This window comes from Opisthocomus hoazin, chromosome 18, assembly GCF_030867145.1.
Source record: "Opisthocomus hoazin isolate bOpiHoa1 chromosome 18, bOpiHoa1.hap1, whole genome shotgun sequence".
NCBI lineage: Eukaryota > Metazoa > Chordata > Aves > Opisthocomiformes > Opisthocomidae > Opisthocomus > Opisthocomus hoazin.
The window spans coordinates 14,134,972-14,150,281 of NC_134431.1; the positions used below are offsets into that span (position 1 = coordinate 14,134,972).

At 40.0% G+C, this 15,310-nt stretch overlaps 1 protein-coding gene across 3 annotated transcripts; it reads left to right on the plus strand.

The window, feature by feature from the left end:
• The first annotated feature begins 586 nt into the window (after positions 1-586).
• On the plus strand, positions 587-15,048 carry STX16 (syntaxin 16). 3 transcript variants are annotated; one of them, XM_075438723.1, is made up of 9 exons: positions 587-858; positions 3,282-3,293; positions 5,688-5,795; positions 7,022-7,162; positions 7,716-7,878; positions 8,825-8,916; positions 10,074-10,217; positions 10,754-10,834; positions 13,054-15,048. In XM_075438723.1, the coding sequence occupies exons 1-9, from the start codon at positions 724-726 to the stop codon at positions 13,156-13,158; spliced, it is 981 nt and encodes a 326-aa protein (XP_075294838.1). In that variant the 5' UTR covers positions 587-723; the 3' UTR covers positions 13,159-15,048. The 3 variants fall into 3 exon arrangements, with proteins under 3 accessions (XP_075294838.1, XP_075294839.1, XP_075294840.1); XM_075438724.1 differs by lacking the exon at positions 3,282-3,293; XM_075438725.1 differs by lacking the exon at positions 3,282-3,293 and having other exon boundaries at positions 588-804.
• Positions 15,049-15,310: the final 262 nt, after the last annotated feature.

Sequence of the window (15,310 nt, forward strand, 5' to 3'; positions counted from 1 at the left end):
TGTGTTTTTGAGAATGACTTGAGGATCACAGAATAGCTGATGTTGGCAAAGACCTCCAAGATCATGAAATCCAACTGCCAACCCATCACCACCCTGCCTGCAGAAGGATGCTTCACCGCAGCGAGAAGGCGCAAGTTAACTGAAAAGCTCTGGAAATGTTAGGGCTTCTTCGTACGAAGCCATTGGGCCGAGTTCCCCAGCCAGGGAAAGCCCAGCCCCGCCGAGGGGGCCCAGGGATGGGTGTGGAGACACGAAGGCAGCCATTTCTCCTCGCCCCACACCTGGCTGTCATTATGGGCAACCAACCCACGGCGCTGCCGCCCCCACACGCACCCCGCCGAGGCCGAGAGCGGCAGAGGGCCGGGGCCTGGCAGCCCTAAAGCGGCTTCGCAGCCCTTTGCGTCGGATGCGGGGTTCCGCTTCATCCCGGCCCCCGGAGGGCCGGAACGTTGGTGCGGCGGCCGGCGGGCCCGGGCGGAGCAGGGCGGAAGGCGCTGAGCGATGCACAACGCGGAAGTTAGCCGGGCCCGTCGCTGGGGCTGCGGTCGGATCCGGGGGGGATGGATGGGGCCGGCGGGCTGGGGGGCCTGGCGCTGGGGGTCTCCGCCCAGGCCCTGTAAGCGGCCTTCGGGGGCGGCCGCCGCCTCTGCCCGCGGGCCCCGGGCTGAGCTAGGGCCGAGGGGCCCGGCGGCGAGGCGCCGAGCGGCCCCGGGGCGGTAGGCCATGGCCACCCGGCGTCTAACGGACGCGTTCTTGTTGTTGCGGAACAACGCGGTGCAGAGCCGGCAGCTGCTGGCCGAGCAAGTGAGTAGTTACGGCTCCTCCAGCCCTCTGAGTTCACGTAGCATGGCTGCTGCGGTGAGTCTCCTCCCTTCATCCTTCCGTACCGTGCTGCGCCTAGGGCTGCCAGGCAGCCGAGCTGTGCCCCGTTCCCCAGGGCCCCGCCGCCCTCTCTGCTTCCCCCCCCGGCCCCACCCGCCTCACCTTCTCCATCCCTTTTTCTTACCCCTTCACGTAAAATGAATGGAAGAGATCTGCCTCTGTGTTGAGTTCTGTTACTGTCAGCAGTTGCTGTTCTAATAATTTCATGTTAGCGTTGGTATGGGGTTTCTTGTCCGTTGCACTTTTTGATGCCTACTTTCCCCAACGAAAAAAAATCCAAGTTATTTCGTAGAGCAGAACTCTTCTATTCCCTTCAATGTGGGCACTGTTAAATACACGAGTGTAAATTGTTCCCATTGCTTCAGTTTTTCCATAATTCGCTCTGATGTCCATTGTCCTTTTATATTCCCCCCAAATACAGATAATACTGAAAATCATCTGTGAGAGGGGGGCCTCAGTAGATTCTAGTGTAAATCCTCGTTACAGAAGGTTCAAAGAGTCATTTGTCCAGAGGCCTTTTATGCGTCTCTTTCTAAGTCAGGAGCTGGTCAGTGATGGACTGCTTGGCAGCTCAGCTCTCCTGAGGTTTTTACACTTTCTATTCAAACTTAGCATTTCTTTGTAATAGGCACCAGTAAATATCTGCTGATAGTCTCATAATTCTAAATTGCTTTGCATTAATGCATTTTGGTTAGGAAAAGCAGTACTTTGTGCTGCAAATTTAGTTTAAACTGAAGAGTTGCTGTTGTACAGTCTTTGTTCATTGTTAACTTTATTACACCTGTGTCTAACAAGCTTCGCGTTAAATTGCATTTGCAGAACAGGAAATGTCAATGGTAATGTGTATTATACGTGTTTAATTTTGCACTGCATTTAGGTCTTGTTAACACGAGGTTTTGCCATTATCAATATCACTTCGTTAGATCCTTGGATTTTTTTGAAATATTACCTAGAAAAGTTAGCGATAGTTTAAACTCACATACAGTCTACTGAGCAGTGAAACTACAGTTTTACTCAACAGTGAGTGCAATAACGCTTAGCACTTGCATAAAACATTTATTTAGAGTTTATTTAGTTGAAGCTGTTTTCTTGATGCTCATTCAAAAGTAACAAAAGCGAACAGTGATTGGAAATTGTCGCTCTTGTGCAGTGGATGAAGTTAGTCAGTGGCTCAGTCTCAATCCTGGGGACAGTTCAGAGTTCTGAAGATACTTACTACAAGTGTACTATTTTAGCAAGAAGTGTGAAGATGGTGGTGTGAGCTGTTTGCCTTTCACGTTTCTACGGTGCCTATCGCTGTCAGAGTTGCAGCTAATTACCTTTTCTTCTGGGTGATGTCCCCGGAGCAGAGCTGCTGCATGCCAGCAGGGCAGTGTCGCTAATTCTAGCTCGTAGTGCTTTGGCTTACCGTGGTTTGCTCTCCAGGCTTCTCCTGAAGATACCTTCTACTGAGAGAGCTCTCTGACAAAAATTGCATTCTGCCCTGGGAACTGCATTCTCCTGTGGACAGTCAACCACTCCTTAAACTCAGATAAACAAATCAGCAGGCTTAACAGTATAGTCCTATTTCAAAGGCTTGCTATAGGATAAAGCAGGTCATTAGTTGAAGCCTGTTGCTTGTTAAACCACAAGTATTTTGTCCTTGTTTTAGATCAGATTTGCTTGCTTTATTAGTATTTCAGTGAAATATCCTATTGCTCACACATACCTTCTACAGTACAAAGACTGATGAATAGAGAAGGTGCAGATATGTTGCCTTTTGTATTTTTTCAGATGCATGTAGCATTAATGTTACCTGAAACTAGAGCATAACTGAAGTGTGTACATAAGTGAGCATATACTACATTTGCTTTTGCTTTTTGTCTTTTGCTGTCTGTTTTATCCTGTGATAACTGGGATGCTTGTCAGTAAATGTCTTACAAAAGCTTGTATGTGGATCCTCCAGTCATACTCAAACCTGCTAGCTCACCAGTGGATGCTGAATACTGCAGTCAAATTACCTTTGCTGTCACACCTCAACATATTCTTTTGCAGTTTTTCTACCTGAAATTTTAGTAGCTGGAAATGTCACTGTGCAGTTACTTTGGAAAACAAACCAAGCTCTTAACTTGATATCTTCTGTTCTTTCTGTTTACCAAGCAACTGAGATATTTTTTTTTAAAAGTTTGTGCATCAAGCAAAATGCTGACATAAAAAATACAATATCATGCTGTGTTTGTTGAATAGCCATGTTTTAAAAGCAAGTTTGTTTTGTTCTTGGTAAACCAGCATGCTTAAAAAATAGATCAGTATTTTCTCAACTGACCATACCCTATATCTGTCCTATGTCTCTTTTTTTCCCTTTTATCTTTTGCTGTCTCTAACTGGATGGGGCTGATGGGATCCACAAATCACTTCAGGAGCTGGATGAGGTATTGTTTTTCGCATTTTATTCTGCCATGGCGCATGAAGCATACATCATTGAGCTAAAGTGTTCTTTTCATTATTTTGCTAGTTTATTAAATTTCATTATATAGGATGAGGTGTCTCCATATACAGCAGGAGGACAAGGCTGCATAGAGAAGACAAGCATTTTGTGATATATTGCTACGTTTTTGATAGATACACATATAAACTAGTCTGACTTACTGTATGCATGTGGGATACAGTGACTTTGTACAATGAAGCTATTAACTATTTTTTTTTTATGCTATGCATACATTGTACAAACTTTATTGGCCAGGAAGTAAGGTCGGGGATAAAAAACAGGCTTTCGGGAAAGAATTGCCCAGGAAGGAAGAGGGTTTGTTTTTTAAAAGAGGTGGGGGATGGGTAACACAAAGCTTCCCAGGCTTGAAAATTGGAAATCTGGGAGAAATGAGGAAGTGAAGTTTTAGTATAAAATCTTTCCCTGAGAGCAAACAGTGATTAGGTATGTTTCGAGTGGTGTCACTGATGGTACCACCTCTTTCTATCTCCAGTAAAGGAAGATTATTTTATCTCTGAAATTACAAAGCCTGGTTCAACTGGCAACAATATCTGTATTTGTCTTCCATCGATTCCCCTGCCTTCCTCTCAGAGGAGGAAGATGACTGGAAGCATCTATGGCCCCAGTGCTAAATGTTGCTCTGTGGCCCCACACACTGTTCGGTGTGTATCAGCCTTGAACTGGAGAATCGTAGGCATGCTTGTTGGAAGGAACCTCTGGAGACCATCTAGTTCAAGCTCGTGCTCCAAACAGGACTGTTGGTAATCTGTGTAGGATCATGAACGACGTGGTTAAACAAAGCCTTGAAAGCCTCCAAGAACAAAGATGCCACAGTTTCTCTGGACACCCTCATCCAGCACTGCGCCGTTGTAGAGACAGGTTTCTTTGTACCTGCGCTGTAGCACTGAGTCTGTTTATGTAAGTTTCTAAACCCTACCAAGAAAAATCTTCTCATCTGTTTAAAGGTCAGCAGTACTAATACTGTCCCTAACGAAAGAATTCTTGAGGGTGAACAGCACGTTTTACTGGTAATGATATCAAAGCAGATAGGTAAATCTGTAGCTGTATATTCAAGATCAGACCATGACTTTTGGTTTCTGCCAAACTGAGCTTTAAAAACCCAACCAAGCAAAACCAAAACAAACACCCTGCACATTATGTTCTTATTCCTTCGTAGTTGTCATATTTTAAGCTTTCTTGAGGTTGAAGTTATTCAATGTGCATCCAAAAGTATTATTTGAAAAATAAGATTCTGGTAGATTTATCACAGGCATTATTTATCACAGGCATTATTTATCACAGGCATTTTAATTATGTGGGGGGGTTTAAAACCTTTTAGTATTTAAACTCTATAAATGGGATTCTATTCCCAGAAATAGTCTCCAAAAAGTATATCATACCCCTCTGCAACTACGACTGTGCTGCTGTACGTCAGTGTGCATCAGTCTCCAATAATATAGACCCCTGATTTGTTGCACCCAAGTTATTCACATTACGGCTGTTGATTGTGATAAAGGGTTTCTTTTACTCTGTCACCGTCTCCAGCCCTCCTGTGGATCTGTGGAAAGCTGTGTATAAGCTGGCTGGCACACTGTCTTATTTACTCTCTGTCAGTCTGTGGAATTTTCTGGAGAATTATTCCACCCATTTTCCTGCAAGATGCTTTGCCTCCGACCACATAGCTGAAGCAGCAAGTGTGTCTTTGTGATAGGGAAGTGTGGACTGGTTGCTGCCTTGGCTATTTTTGTTTAGCACCTTTTAATTTCCATTAAATAAACAACATAACAATTTTAGTTGCATGTCAGTTTTCAAGAGTGTTTGTTCTTTAGCTGCCTAGTAGGTGAGTGTCTGGCTAAATACAGCGTTGTTTGAGAACAGTCAAAGGATACTATTTTTATTTCTTGGAGATATAATAAATATTTTTGTTTGGCGATTTCCCCAAATGAGATTTTCAGACTTGCCTGGCCCAATATGAACCATGCTACACCATCGATTAGGGATCCCTTGGCTGTGAATCATTGTCTAATACAAAATGTACCAATGTGAGAATTACTTCAATTCTCATGGCAATACCATATTTTCTCCTTGAAAATCTGCTACAAATTCATTCTAAGAGTAGCTTTTATCTTTCAGATCCTGTAGGAAGTGGGAGGATGTAGGTTGTTAGCGTGTAGGAACAAACCAGGAGATGTGGTGCTTGATACTACCTGCATCACGCACAAACACTTTTTTGAGGTTGAGTTTTGTGGGAAGGCATTCGTGCACTTTTTCCTAATGCTCAAGGATTTGGATCTAATTTGACTAAAACTAATTTGCTGTCTTTTTTTATCTTCTGTAGCTTGCTGATGATCGTATGGCACTGGTATCAGGAATAAGCTTAGATCCTGAGGCAGCAATTGGAGTAACAAAACGCTTACCTCCCAAATGGGTTGATGGAGCAGACGAAGTAAGTTGTGTGGCAAATCCAGCACAGAGTTTGATTTCCTGTATAGGGATTTATTGGTGTTGCCGGTTACATTCTGAATGCTGTGTTATGATAGAAGCAGTATCGGAAGAAAGATTAAAATAAGTGTGCTTTCTAAACTGACACCCTTCTTTAGAGGAAAATACCAGGCAAGCTGTGACTTCCTATCTTGAAGAATATATTGCAAGTGAAATAAAGGGGGATTATCTAGGGCCAGAAATCCCAGAAGACTGGGTTTGCATCATCAGTGAGAGCCCAGTATTAACAGTACACTGGGACCATTAGGACAGACATGCTATGGCTGAGCATTTAGGCTTGAGATTGCAGGAAGGTCTTAAAGCTCTTAGCAAAGCAAAGTTGTTCTCAGTTTGAAACTTAGAAGGAAGGGTACAAAAAAATTAGCACTTCCAGTAGACTTTTGTTTGAGTCTGTTGAGGGGTCTGATTTAATAGACCCTAAAATGGTGGAGATTAGCGGTTTGCTATTTGAAAACAGAAAGTGTTAGTGTATTCTAGCAGGAGAATTTTCCTGCCTGTGCAGTACTGATGTCTTGCAAGTTACGGAAATATTTGGACAAATGTGAGGGAGTGATTCTGGCGGCATCCAGTTAAAAACCTTTTCCAGTATTTGGAGTGTGACGCTGTTCGTAACTTCCAGAAAAGCCTTTTAAAATGTACTCTCAGAACACATGTTGGCTCATGAGTTTGTGTGTACAGAACCCATTGTGCAGAAAGGTGATCAATCTCCTTTTTACTACAATAATAATCATCCTTACAGATTTCTTTTTAATGACTTGTTTGAAAGCATGTCATTTAACCTCTACTGTTAAGTTCAGACTATTCAATGTTTGACAGAGTTGAAGGTGTGACCTGAATTTTCATTTATATTTTTGGAAGTCATCTAAACCTTCTTACTATGATATTAATTTTATAACGATAAAAATATTATTCTAACTTAATGAATCATATTTTAAAACAGCAGTCTTGCCTAAGATTAACGAGAGTAAGTTTAAAAAATAGCAAACTCAAAGTATATAAGAGTGTTCAGTTACTTCTTAGTCAGCTTCTTATGTGGGTTTTTTTAATTATATTTGTTTTGCTTTATGTTATATAGATTTCTTTCAATTATTTTTGTCTAGCATTTGTGAGAACCTTTTCCTCTGAAACATTAGTCACTTCCTTTTCTTTGTTGTTGGGTTTCTGTTTTAGATTCAGTATGATATCGCCAGGGTTAAACAGAAGATGAAGGAGTTAGCCAGTCTTCATGATAAACACCTAAACAGACCAACACTGGATGACAGCAGTGAGGAAGAACGGGCGATAGAAATAACAACCCAAGAGATCACACAGGTACAGGCTGCTTTCAATTCTAAATCTGCAGTTTGACATATCTGTAATGCATCACGATGAGGCATTGGTTTCCTTTGAGTAGTGTTTCTTTTGTAGTCGGTGTTAGAGTGAGCCAGAAGTCCCAGGCTCTGTGCTTGGTAGAGCACTCACTGTCTTGGTGAACTTCTCAACGAGTCACGTAACCTCGCTGTTCTTTTACTTACCTGTTTGCTTTTCTACTTGGAATAGGATTGGGAGACTTAAGCAAATCTCATTTACAAGTATCTTGGAGAAATACAGATATATTTTCTAAGGCTCCCAGTCCAAGAAGTTACAATGAAGCGAATGTCTTTGGTTGGAAGTGGTTGTGTAACTCTGCTACCTTGTTAGCTTTCCGTTGTTTGTTCATCTACGTTCTGTGTTTCCATACCTCTTTAAACATTGCACTGGGCAATAAGAAATTAATTTTAAAAATCTAGAAATCAAAATATTAGTCTTCCATTTGGAAATTTGCTATGTGATATTTAAACTGTGTGTTGCTGTATGTTTTGTACTAATGGAATTGTTTTCTCAGTTATTTCACAGATGTCAGAGAGCAGTCCAGGTCTTGCAGAGCAGGTCACGTAGTTGTACAGAACAAGAAGCACGTGTTCTCAGGAATGTAGTGTCTTCCTTAGCACAGTCCCTTCAGGACCTATCTACCAACTTTAGGCATGCACAGTCTGACTATCTCAAACGTAAGCATAAGAGCTACTGTAATACATGGGCACCTTCTGTGGAAACCACTAACTAAGGTGTGCTTATTTTCTTGGTTGGGAAAACTGAAGCACAGAAAGGTTAAGTGATGCACACAGGACTACCAGAAGTATATTAGAGTGGAGGCTGGAATTTGGGAGTTTCTGGTTCACAGCCCATGTTCAAACTGCTGTATCCTACCTCTCTTTTGTATTGCTAAAGGAGAAATTTCGTGGTTAAATATAGCAATGAAACCAGTGTATTTCATCCATCCACATTTTTAATGCGTCATTGCTTCTCAGACTGTGGTCTGCAAAGCTGCTTGTGTTACACTGATGAAGCAGCCAGTGGTCTTCAGACATTGCTGTTGGTTGGTAGTCTGTGATGGATCAAAAAGTAGTCTGTGATGAATTAAAATTCCGCATCCATAAACAGATCAGAAGTGGAATATCCTCTGTTTAAAACTCTAAAATTGTGTACAATTCTATTTTCAGCTAAGTAAGATTATTTTAATCTTGGAAGAAACCCACAGAAATTTGCTCTTCAAATTTAATACTGATACAACATTTCTTCCTCCCATAGTACAAGTGTCACAGGTGGAATTTAGGAGCACAGTTCAGATGAGGGATGTTCCTAAGATAATTTGTTAGATAATAGCCTAGAGTGATTATGTTTTAAGGCTCTTAACTTACCTAATTTTTTTAACTTCATGGAACATAATGACTTAAAATCACTGATTTAATTGAAATCTTTCCAGTCTTGTTGAATTTGTTATGCTTTGTTAAATAGTAAGCCTATATGAGAGTTAAAATTTAAATACTGCTATTTATGTCATTTATTAGCTAGATTTTCTTTCTTGTGCTTTTCTATCTGGTGCTTCAGACCTTACTCTTACTCTGATTTTAGCGTGCGTAAATATTGTGCTCAAACATAGTTTGTCTTTTACAGGCATGAAGAATAGAGAAGAAAGATCCAAACACTTCTTTGACACCTCAGTCCCACTCATGGATGATGGGGAGGATGATACACTCTATGATAGGGTAAGTTAAGATATTATTACACAAATTCAGTTTGAAGAAACTTTTTAATGTACCTTTAGTTGAAAATGTCAAAATGGTATGCCATGAGCACCAAGCTACATGGAAATAGTGTTTCTGCAGATTTGTGTTGCGTTTTCCTAATTATTGTTGTTGTTGCGACTTTAAGATGACTGTGCCATCAGTGAGGGAGCTTGGTGTGACTGCTGAATTCTCCTTACGTGACTGACAGGGCACTAGAAGGTCTGTAAATACAGTGCTGTCCTTTGTCACACCAGCTTTCTGGGCAGCTGCAAGAGTAACTGTTAGAAAATTGTGTGATTCTGAGTTTGGGTGGAAGGTGGCACTCTTTAAAGTTAACTCTAAAGCGTAACTTTAGATTTTCAGTGTTACAGGTGGTTGCAGATAAAGGTGTAATGATTTGTTTCCGCACAGTTAAGTTGGTACATTGTACAGCACTGCCAGACACGCTTCTTTGTTTTGCTCTATCGTGGAGTTTGGGGATACTGCACTTCTAAGCAATGGTGGGATCTGTTCTATTGCATCCTGTTTCATAGTGCCACAGAATACTCTTAACGATAATGCTTAATGTTTAGCTGAAACTTAGGGAAACCATTAAGGCAGCTTTTCAGCTAATCTTGTGTATAAGAGGTTCTTTGCTGATCTCTCTATAAGAGTGATGAGGAGGAAGGATAGTGTTCATTTGTGCATGGTCTTGGGAGACAAAAACAGTAAGTTCTCTGTAGTTTAAAACAAAATCAGAATTGCTGCTGTGTCTTTACACAGTTTAAGGACCATTGACATTATGGGACTTTCTGTAATGCTGATCAATCAGTAGATATTCCATAACTACAAGACACATCAATTGGTTTTGTACATCAATAAAACCATTCTTTAGGGCAGATCTTATTTTTGAAAGTTGTTCCAGGCAGGATGGAAGATTTACACTTTCTCTGCTAAACTTATAGATAGCCGTCCAAGTTATTTTGGTGGCCCTGAAACTGTTTTTAAAATACAGTAAGAATTTTTCTTAGATAATTGTCTACTATGGAAATTCTAAAAGGACTATTGTGCTATCCGATCTTATAATACTTACAGTTATTTCTAGTGTTTTCATGCTGTTAGTGTTAGTTCAACATCTGAATCTTTTATTTCAACAGGGTTTTACAGATGACCAGCTAGCATTGGTGGAGCAAAACACATTAATGGTGGAAGAGCGGGAACGAGAAATCCGTCAGATTGTACAGTCAATCTCCGATCTCAATGAAATATTTAGGGACCTGGGAGCAATGATAGTAGAACAGGTACATTGACATCACGGTGTTAATAAGAAATAGGAAATTCCGTGTAGCGTTAAGGCTTCCAGACTCTTGTAATGTCCTATATTCACGTGCTTCTAGCTCTTCCTGACTTACCTCTTCAGAATAAGGTTTCCTCTGCTTGAAATCTGCCAGAAGATGAGTTAATGAAAATAAATAAAAATTCAACTGGTTATGGCTGTTAGACTGAAAATAAAAAACATAGAATGCCAAAGATTTGTTGGTTACTTCTCCCAGAGATTCAGTTTAGGTTAAATGTATCAGCTAAAACCACCTGAACTGGAAGTAAGGCGATTATTAAGGGATATGATGTGAGATGGTGACAGAGCTGCCAGTTAGGCATTGAGCAAGGAAGTAATTTAATGAAGTCCCAGGTAGTTCTTCTGTAAAAGTTCATAGTTTACATAGTTCATTAGCTGTTTGCTGTGAGCGTTGTTTATTACTCTGCTGCTCATAATAATAATTGCTATATGAAGTTCATTTAGGTTCAGTTTGGTGCTCATTCTCTCCATCTTATTTAGGGAACAGTTCTAGATAGAATTGACTACAATGTCGAACAGTCATGTATGAAAACTGAAGAGGGTCTAAAACAACTACATAAGGTAAGCTGACAGAATACTCAAGCTGCTTTGCATATCTAATAAGCTTTTATAATTTAATAGCCATTAAGTTAGTCATTTTTCAATTGGACATCATCCCTCTTAGAAATGATTGCTGTACAGTATAAAATGTCTAATTGTACTGTAGTAGGAACTTTCCATGTAACTTCTGTTAATGTGCTTGGTGCCTAGTGTTGATTGCTTCAATAACTTTCTGGGCATCCAAGCTACGTGCTTGGACTTTTACATTGCTGACCTGGTGGGACCTATGTGCAATTCCTTCTCTCTTCAGAGAGCCCAGCACTTGTGAAATAGGACTGGTTATTGGGTACCTCACTATAGATTTCAGTCAGTTGATATATCCTGTTTTGAAAACATTATCTCAGTAGTGTGAATAGCAAGAATAATTTTTAATGTTTTCTCTTACCATTTGACACTTGTTAGAAGTTAGGTCTCACCTTATGCTTTTAATGTGAAGCTTTTACTGTGAACTTCTGTAAAGTTTGAATTGGCAGCAGAACACAGAGTTTTGTGGGTGTTCTGTTTTGTTGGCTTTTTTTGTTTTGTTTTGATTTTAAGCCGAGTTCTGACTTGTCAGCTCAGTTCAGTCCTTCCATTGCTGGAAATAAAGTAAAATGAGAGATTTATGCAAAAGCCTCTTAATTAAAGCGTTCCGTTTTGGAAACATGAACATCCTATTACTACAGACTCAGCTTCTTCATATTATGGTAGACTTCTAATATATGGACAGCAAAAAAGTGCCATTTGAGGAAAAGCAAAATAAATTGTTTATAGGTTTATTCTTGTTATACAGAAAAGTAAGTTGGAGATCACTAAAATAAGGCATTGACCATTGGTGAACAAGGCTTAAAGTAATGCAAGCAATTTGCCCGAACTGAACTGGAAATAAATGAATCGGTTGGAATCAACGCTATTTCTAGTCTAGTAGTAGTTAATGAATTGTCAGCAAATCCCTGTTTGGATTGCTGACGAGAGTATGGATTTTGGGTCTGTATATACCTGTTCTCAGCACAGCTTAGGAATATTTTACCTCTCATGGAAGACATACACACTAACATCAAACACAGATACCTTTGGTAGCTTTGTTCTGATTTAATATCTATAATGTCAATTTTCTGTTTTAATTGGAATAATGATTACAAACTACTGAAAGAGCACTTTCACAGAAATTGCACTAATTCACTGTGGAAGTCTGGTGGTAGGAATCACTACCGATTCCTTCTTCGCAGGAGAATTGCAGTCAGTTGTAATACTGTGTCAGGATTTGATACTTAAAGCCTAATTAAGTAAATAATCAGGGTGGTTGCGTGTTACATAGTTTCAGGTCAAAACTCCTCTTTAGCAGATCTGATAATAAATAATTACTTTCCATGGACTATGAAGGAGAAGAATTAATATCTTTTTCCCTTTAAACTTTGAAGGTTTATTAACTTAAGAAGAATTAAATGCAAGTTTTGTTTTGTTTAGCTTCTGTTAGCAGACTTTCATTTGGCTGTTGGAGAGTTTTCTCCATGTTGCCTCCTTTTAATTCCTCTGGGAAAAAGAGGAAAGGGATGAGAAAATGTGGTTAGAAGAAAGAAGGAATGAAGCAGAAAACTGAACCAAATCAAAAAGAAAGCTTTCAGTTCTAATTGACATTAATGAAAGTGCACAGCTGAATCAGGTACAACAAAAATGCCTATTGAAATTGAAATTTTGCTGTGATTTTAATGTCCTTCAGGTATAATACAAGAATCTTATATCAGCAAAATGAGTTAAAACATCTTACCAACTTTTACTGTTCAGACTTTCACATACCCAGTTGCCTGATCTTGTTTCCACGGTCTCCACAGCGAAGTGTTCTTCCAAATGAAGTATCACTCTCTGCGTTTCTTGTACGTCCTGGGGAGGCACAGGGCCCTCTCAAGGGCTACTGGACAAGAAGTCACAGCAAGGTTGCTTAACCGACACAAGGGTGCATTCTTCTTTACAGAGTTTAATACGGATAAACATGGCTTCAGTGTACGCTTACCTTCACTGGGGTCTGTGGTGCAGACCACAGGGATTTTGTGGGAGTTGCTTGCAATACACATGGTGTGAAATGTCAGGTTACCAAAGAACAACGCTGAGATAGGAGTACTTCACTTATACTAAACGAGAGTTTGTACTTTGTAGCTTTGCACAAATCCTGAGTATTAACTCTTTCTTTTCTGTTTCTGTAGGCAGAGCAATATCAAAAGAAGAATCGGAAGATGCTTGTTATTTTAATTTTGTTTGTTATAGTAATTGTCCTTATTGTTGTTCTTATTGGTGTAAAGTCACACTAGGTTTCACTTCATTTTCTTATTTTTGGAGTTTATGTGAACTTTTTTCCCCAATGTGAATGGATGGACCTGCACTCCAGAAAGCTGCCTTTGAATGTATAAGCCCTTGTGGTGCAAAGTCTGTGCAATGTTTCTGTAGAATTCGTCAAAGTACAAGCTTGGTCATCTGTGAGGTGTTTGTAAGGATTACATGGAAAACGTCCGGAAATTTGATGCTCCCACAGAAATAATTCGGTGCTCTGTGCAGAGGTGTTTGGCAACACAGCACTGAGAAATAATTACAAAGTTGACGTTTACCAGTGAGTACAGTAATTAGTGTGTTACTGTGAACAAAAATGTGTTGTCTTCTGTATTCTTATGTCACAGGCATTACAGGCTTCAAATTTAAACCATGTTACTGAGTCACGGGACTAGATAACAAAAATTGTTCTAGATGTAAAATATGTCGAGGCACAAAAAGGTTTGACTTCATCTCCTTTCTTCCAGACTCAAAAGCTCCAAAGAACTGGATAGACAGCTAAAACAGAAAGCTTTTAGCAACCAGAATGTAATCCAACCCCTGTGATCTTAATTTAGATACTGCACCATTACTAAGAATCAGAGTAGCACTTGATCTTGTAAATAACAAGATTTAATCACTGGCATAATTTAACATGTTTAGTTAATTAAAAAATTTTCTGAGCTTGAGTAATCTTGGGAATGTTTTTCCTCACCAGAATGATCAAATATATTTTTTTCATGTACAATTTTCTTAAAGTGTAGACATTACATATAAGCAGTGGTGAAGTCAAATCTAAAAAATAGCGATTCTCCTTTTGGCTTTCTACTCCGTCTGACCTGCTGTAGTGGGCCTCATGTTTCAAGCTGTAGTTGTTGTATAAACTGTTTATTTTACAGTGCGTCTGTCCACATCTGTTATGTTTTTTGTATAAGAAGTGACTTCACTACAGTATGTATTACACATCCATTTTTTCTGACAGAAGATTTTTTTTTTTAAATGCTTGCCTGGAAGAGGATGCGTTTATGATCTTTTACTGACCGTGAGGGATGTTTGTGCAAGTGACATGTTATTAGGCCTTTAGCAGCGAATTTGTGGGGCTTTTCACTATTTTTTTCAGTGGAAAACTTTGCTGTAGGCCATAAGAGAGAAATTAGGGAAACATCTAAGTAAGAGAACACTCATGATTTAATTCAGGCCTGAAATGGTGTGCAATTGTAGAAGGCCTTGCCTTAATATTTTTAATATGTTTTTTCTGTATGGATTTTTTCCCCAAAGCGACTGTAATTTATTTCCTTCATTCTTCTGACTGATAGCGCTCCCCATAAACTTGCAGAGATGTTCTGCTCAAAGCCCCTGAAGTGCAGTTTCAGAATACTATGATATTAATGTTGCATATGTTGCCTGCCCGGAGTTTATCTTTACTGTGTACTAAGGAGGACTTAAGATGTGGCTTTAAACTGACTTGACGCAGGAATGGACCTGAAAGCAAAGACTACAAAGATGTGAAAGCCTTGGGTGCTTGTGTGGCTTCTTGTGAAAAGCTTTGTACCACCCTGATTACCTCTAGGCAAAGGGGATGTTGAACTTCCAAAACTGCCCATTCAAACCCTTGATTAAATCCTTAAGTAAATTGGTAAAAGAAAGAATAATGCTTGTAGTGGGGTGTGCAGCTCTCCTGTTCTGGTAATACATCTTTTCAATGATCGTGAGTAAAACTACTGTCTCCCTAGTGTGCTGTCTGCATCGGTTGGTGTGAAGCAGCATATTGCTATAATTTAATATACTGTATTTGCAACTTTCTCTTTAACATGAGATGGTGTTATTTATTTCTGTCTTGACTGGTGCTTTTGACATTTTATCATGGCTAATAAATTCAAAGAAGTAATAAAACACTTCTAATTGGTCAATTACTCATTTAAAAAAAAAATCTGAAACATACTTTGGCTGCGATCGTGGCTGCTGCCCGCTCGGTGTAGCGGGAGCAAGAGCTGCCTGAACCTACTGACTGCGCCTCTGTCCAGCCCTGCCATCGCCTCTCTGTGCTGCTGCGGAGAAAGCTGGCGCGCTGTTCTGCGGACCGTGGCTGCTCCACGTTCGCTGGATTCTTCTTCTCCGCTTGTGTTGAACCTCTGATTCCTTACAAAGCGCCATAGG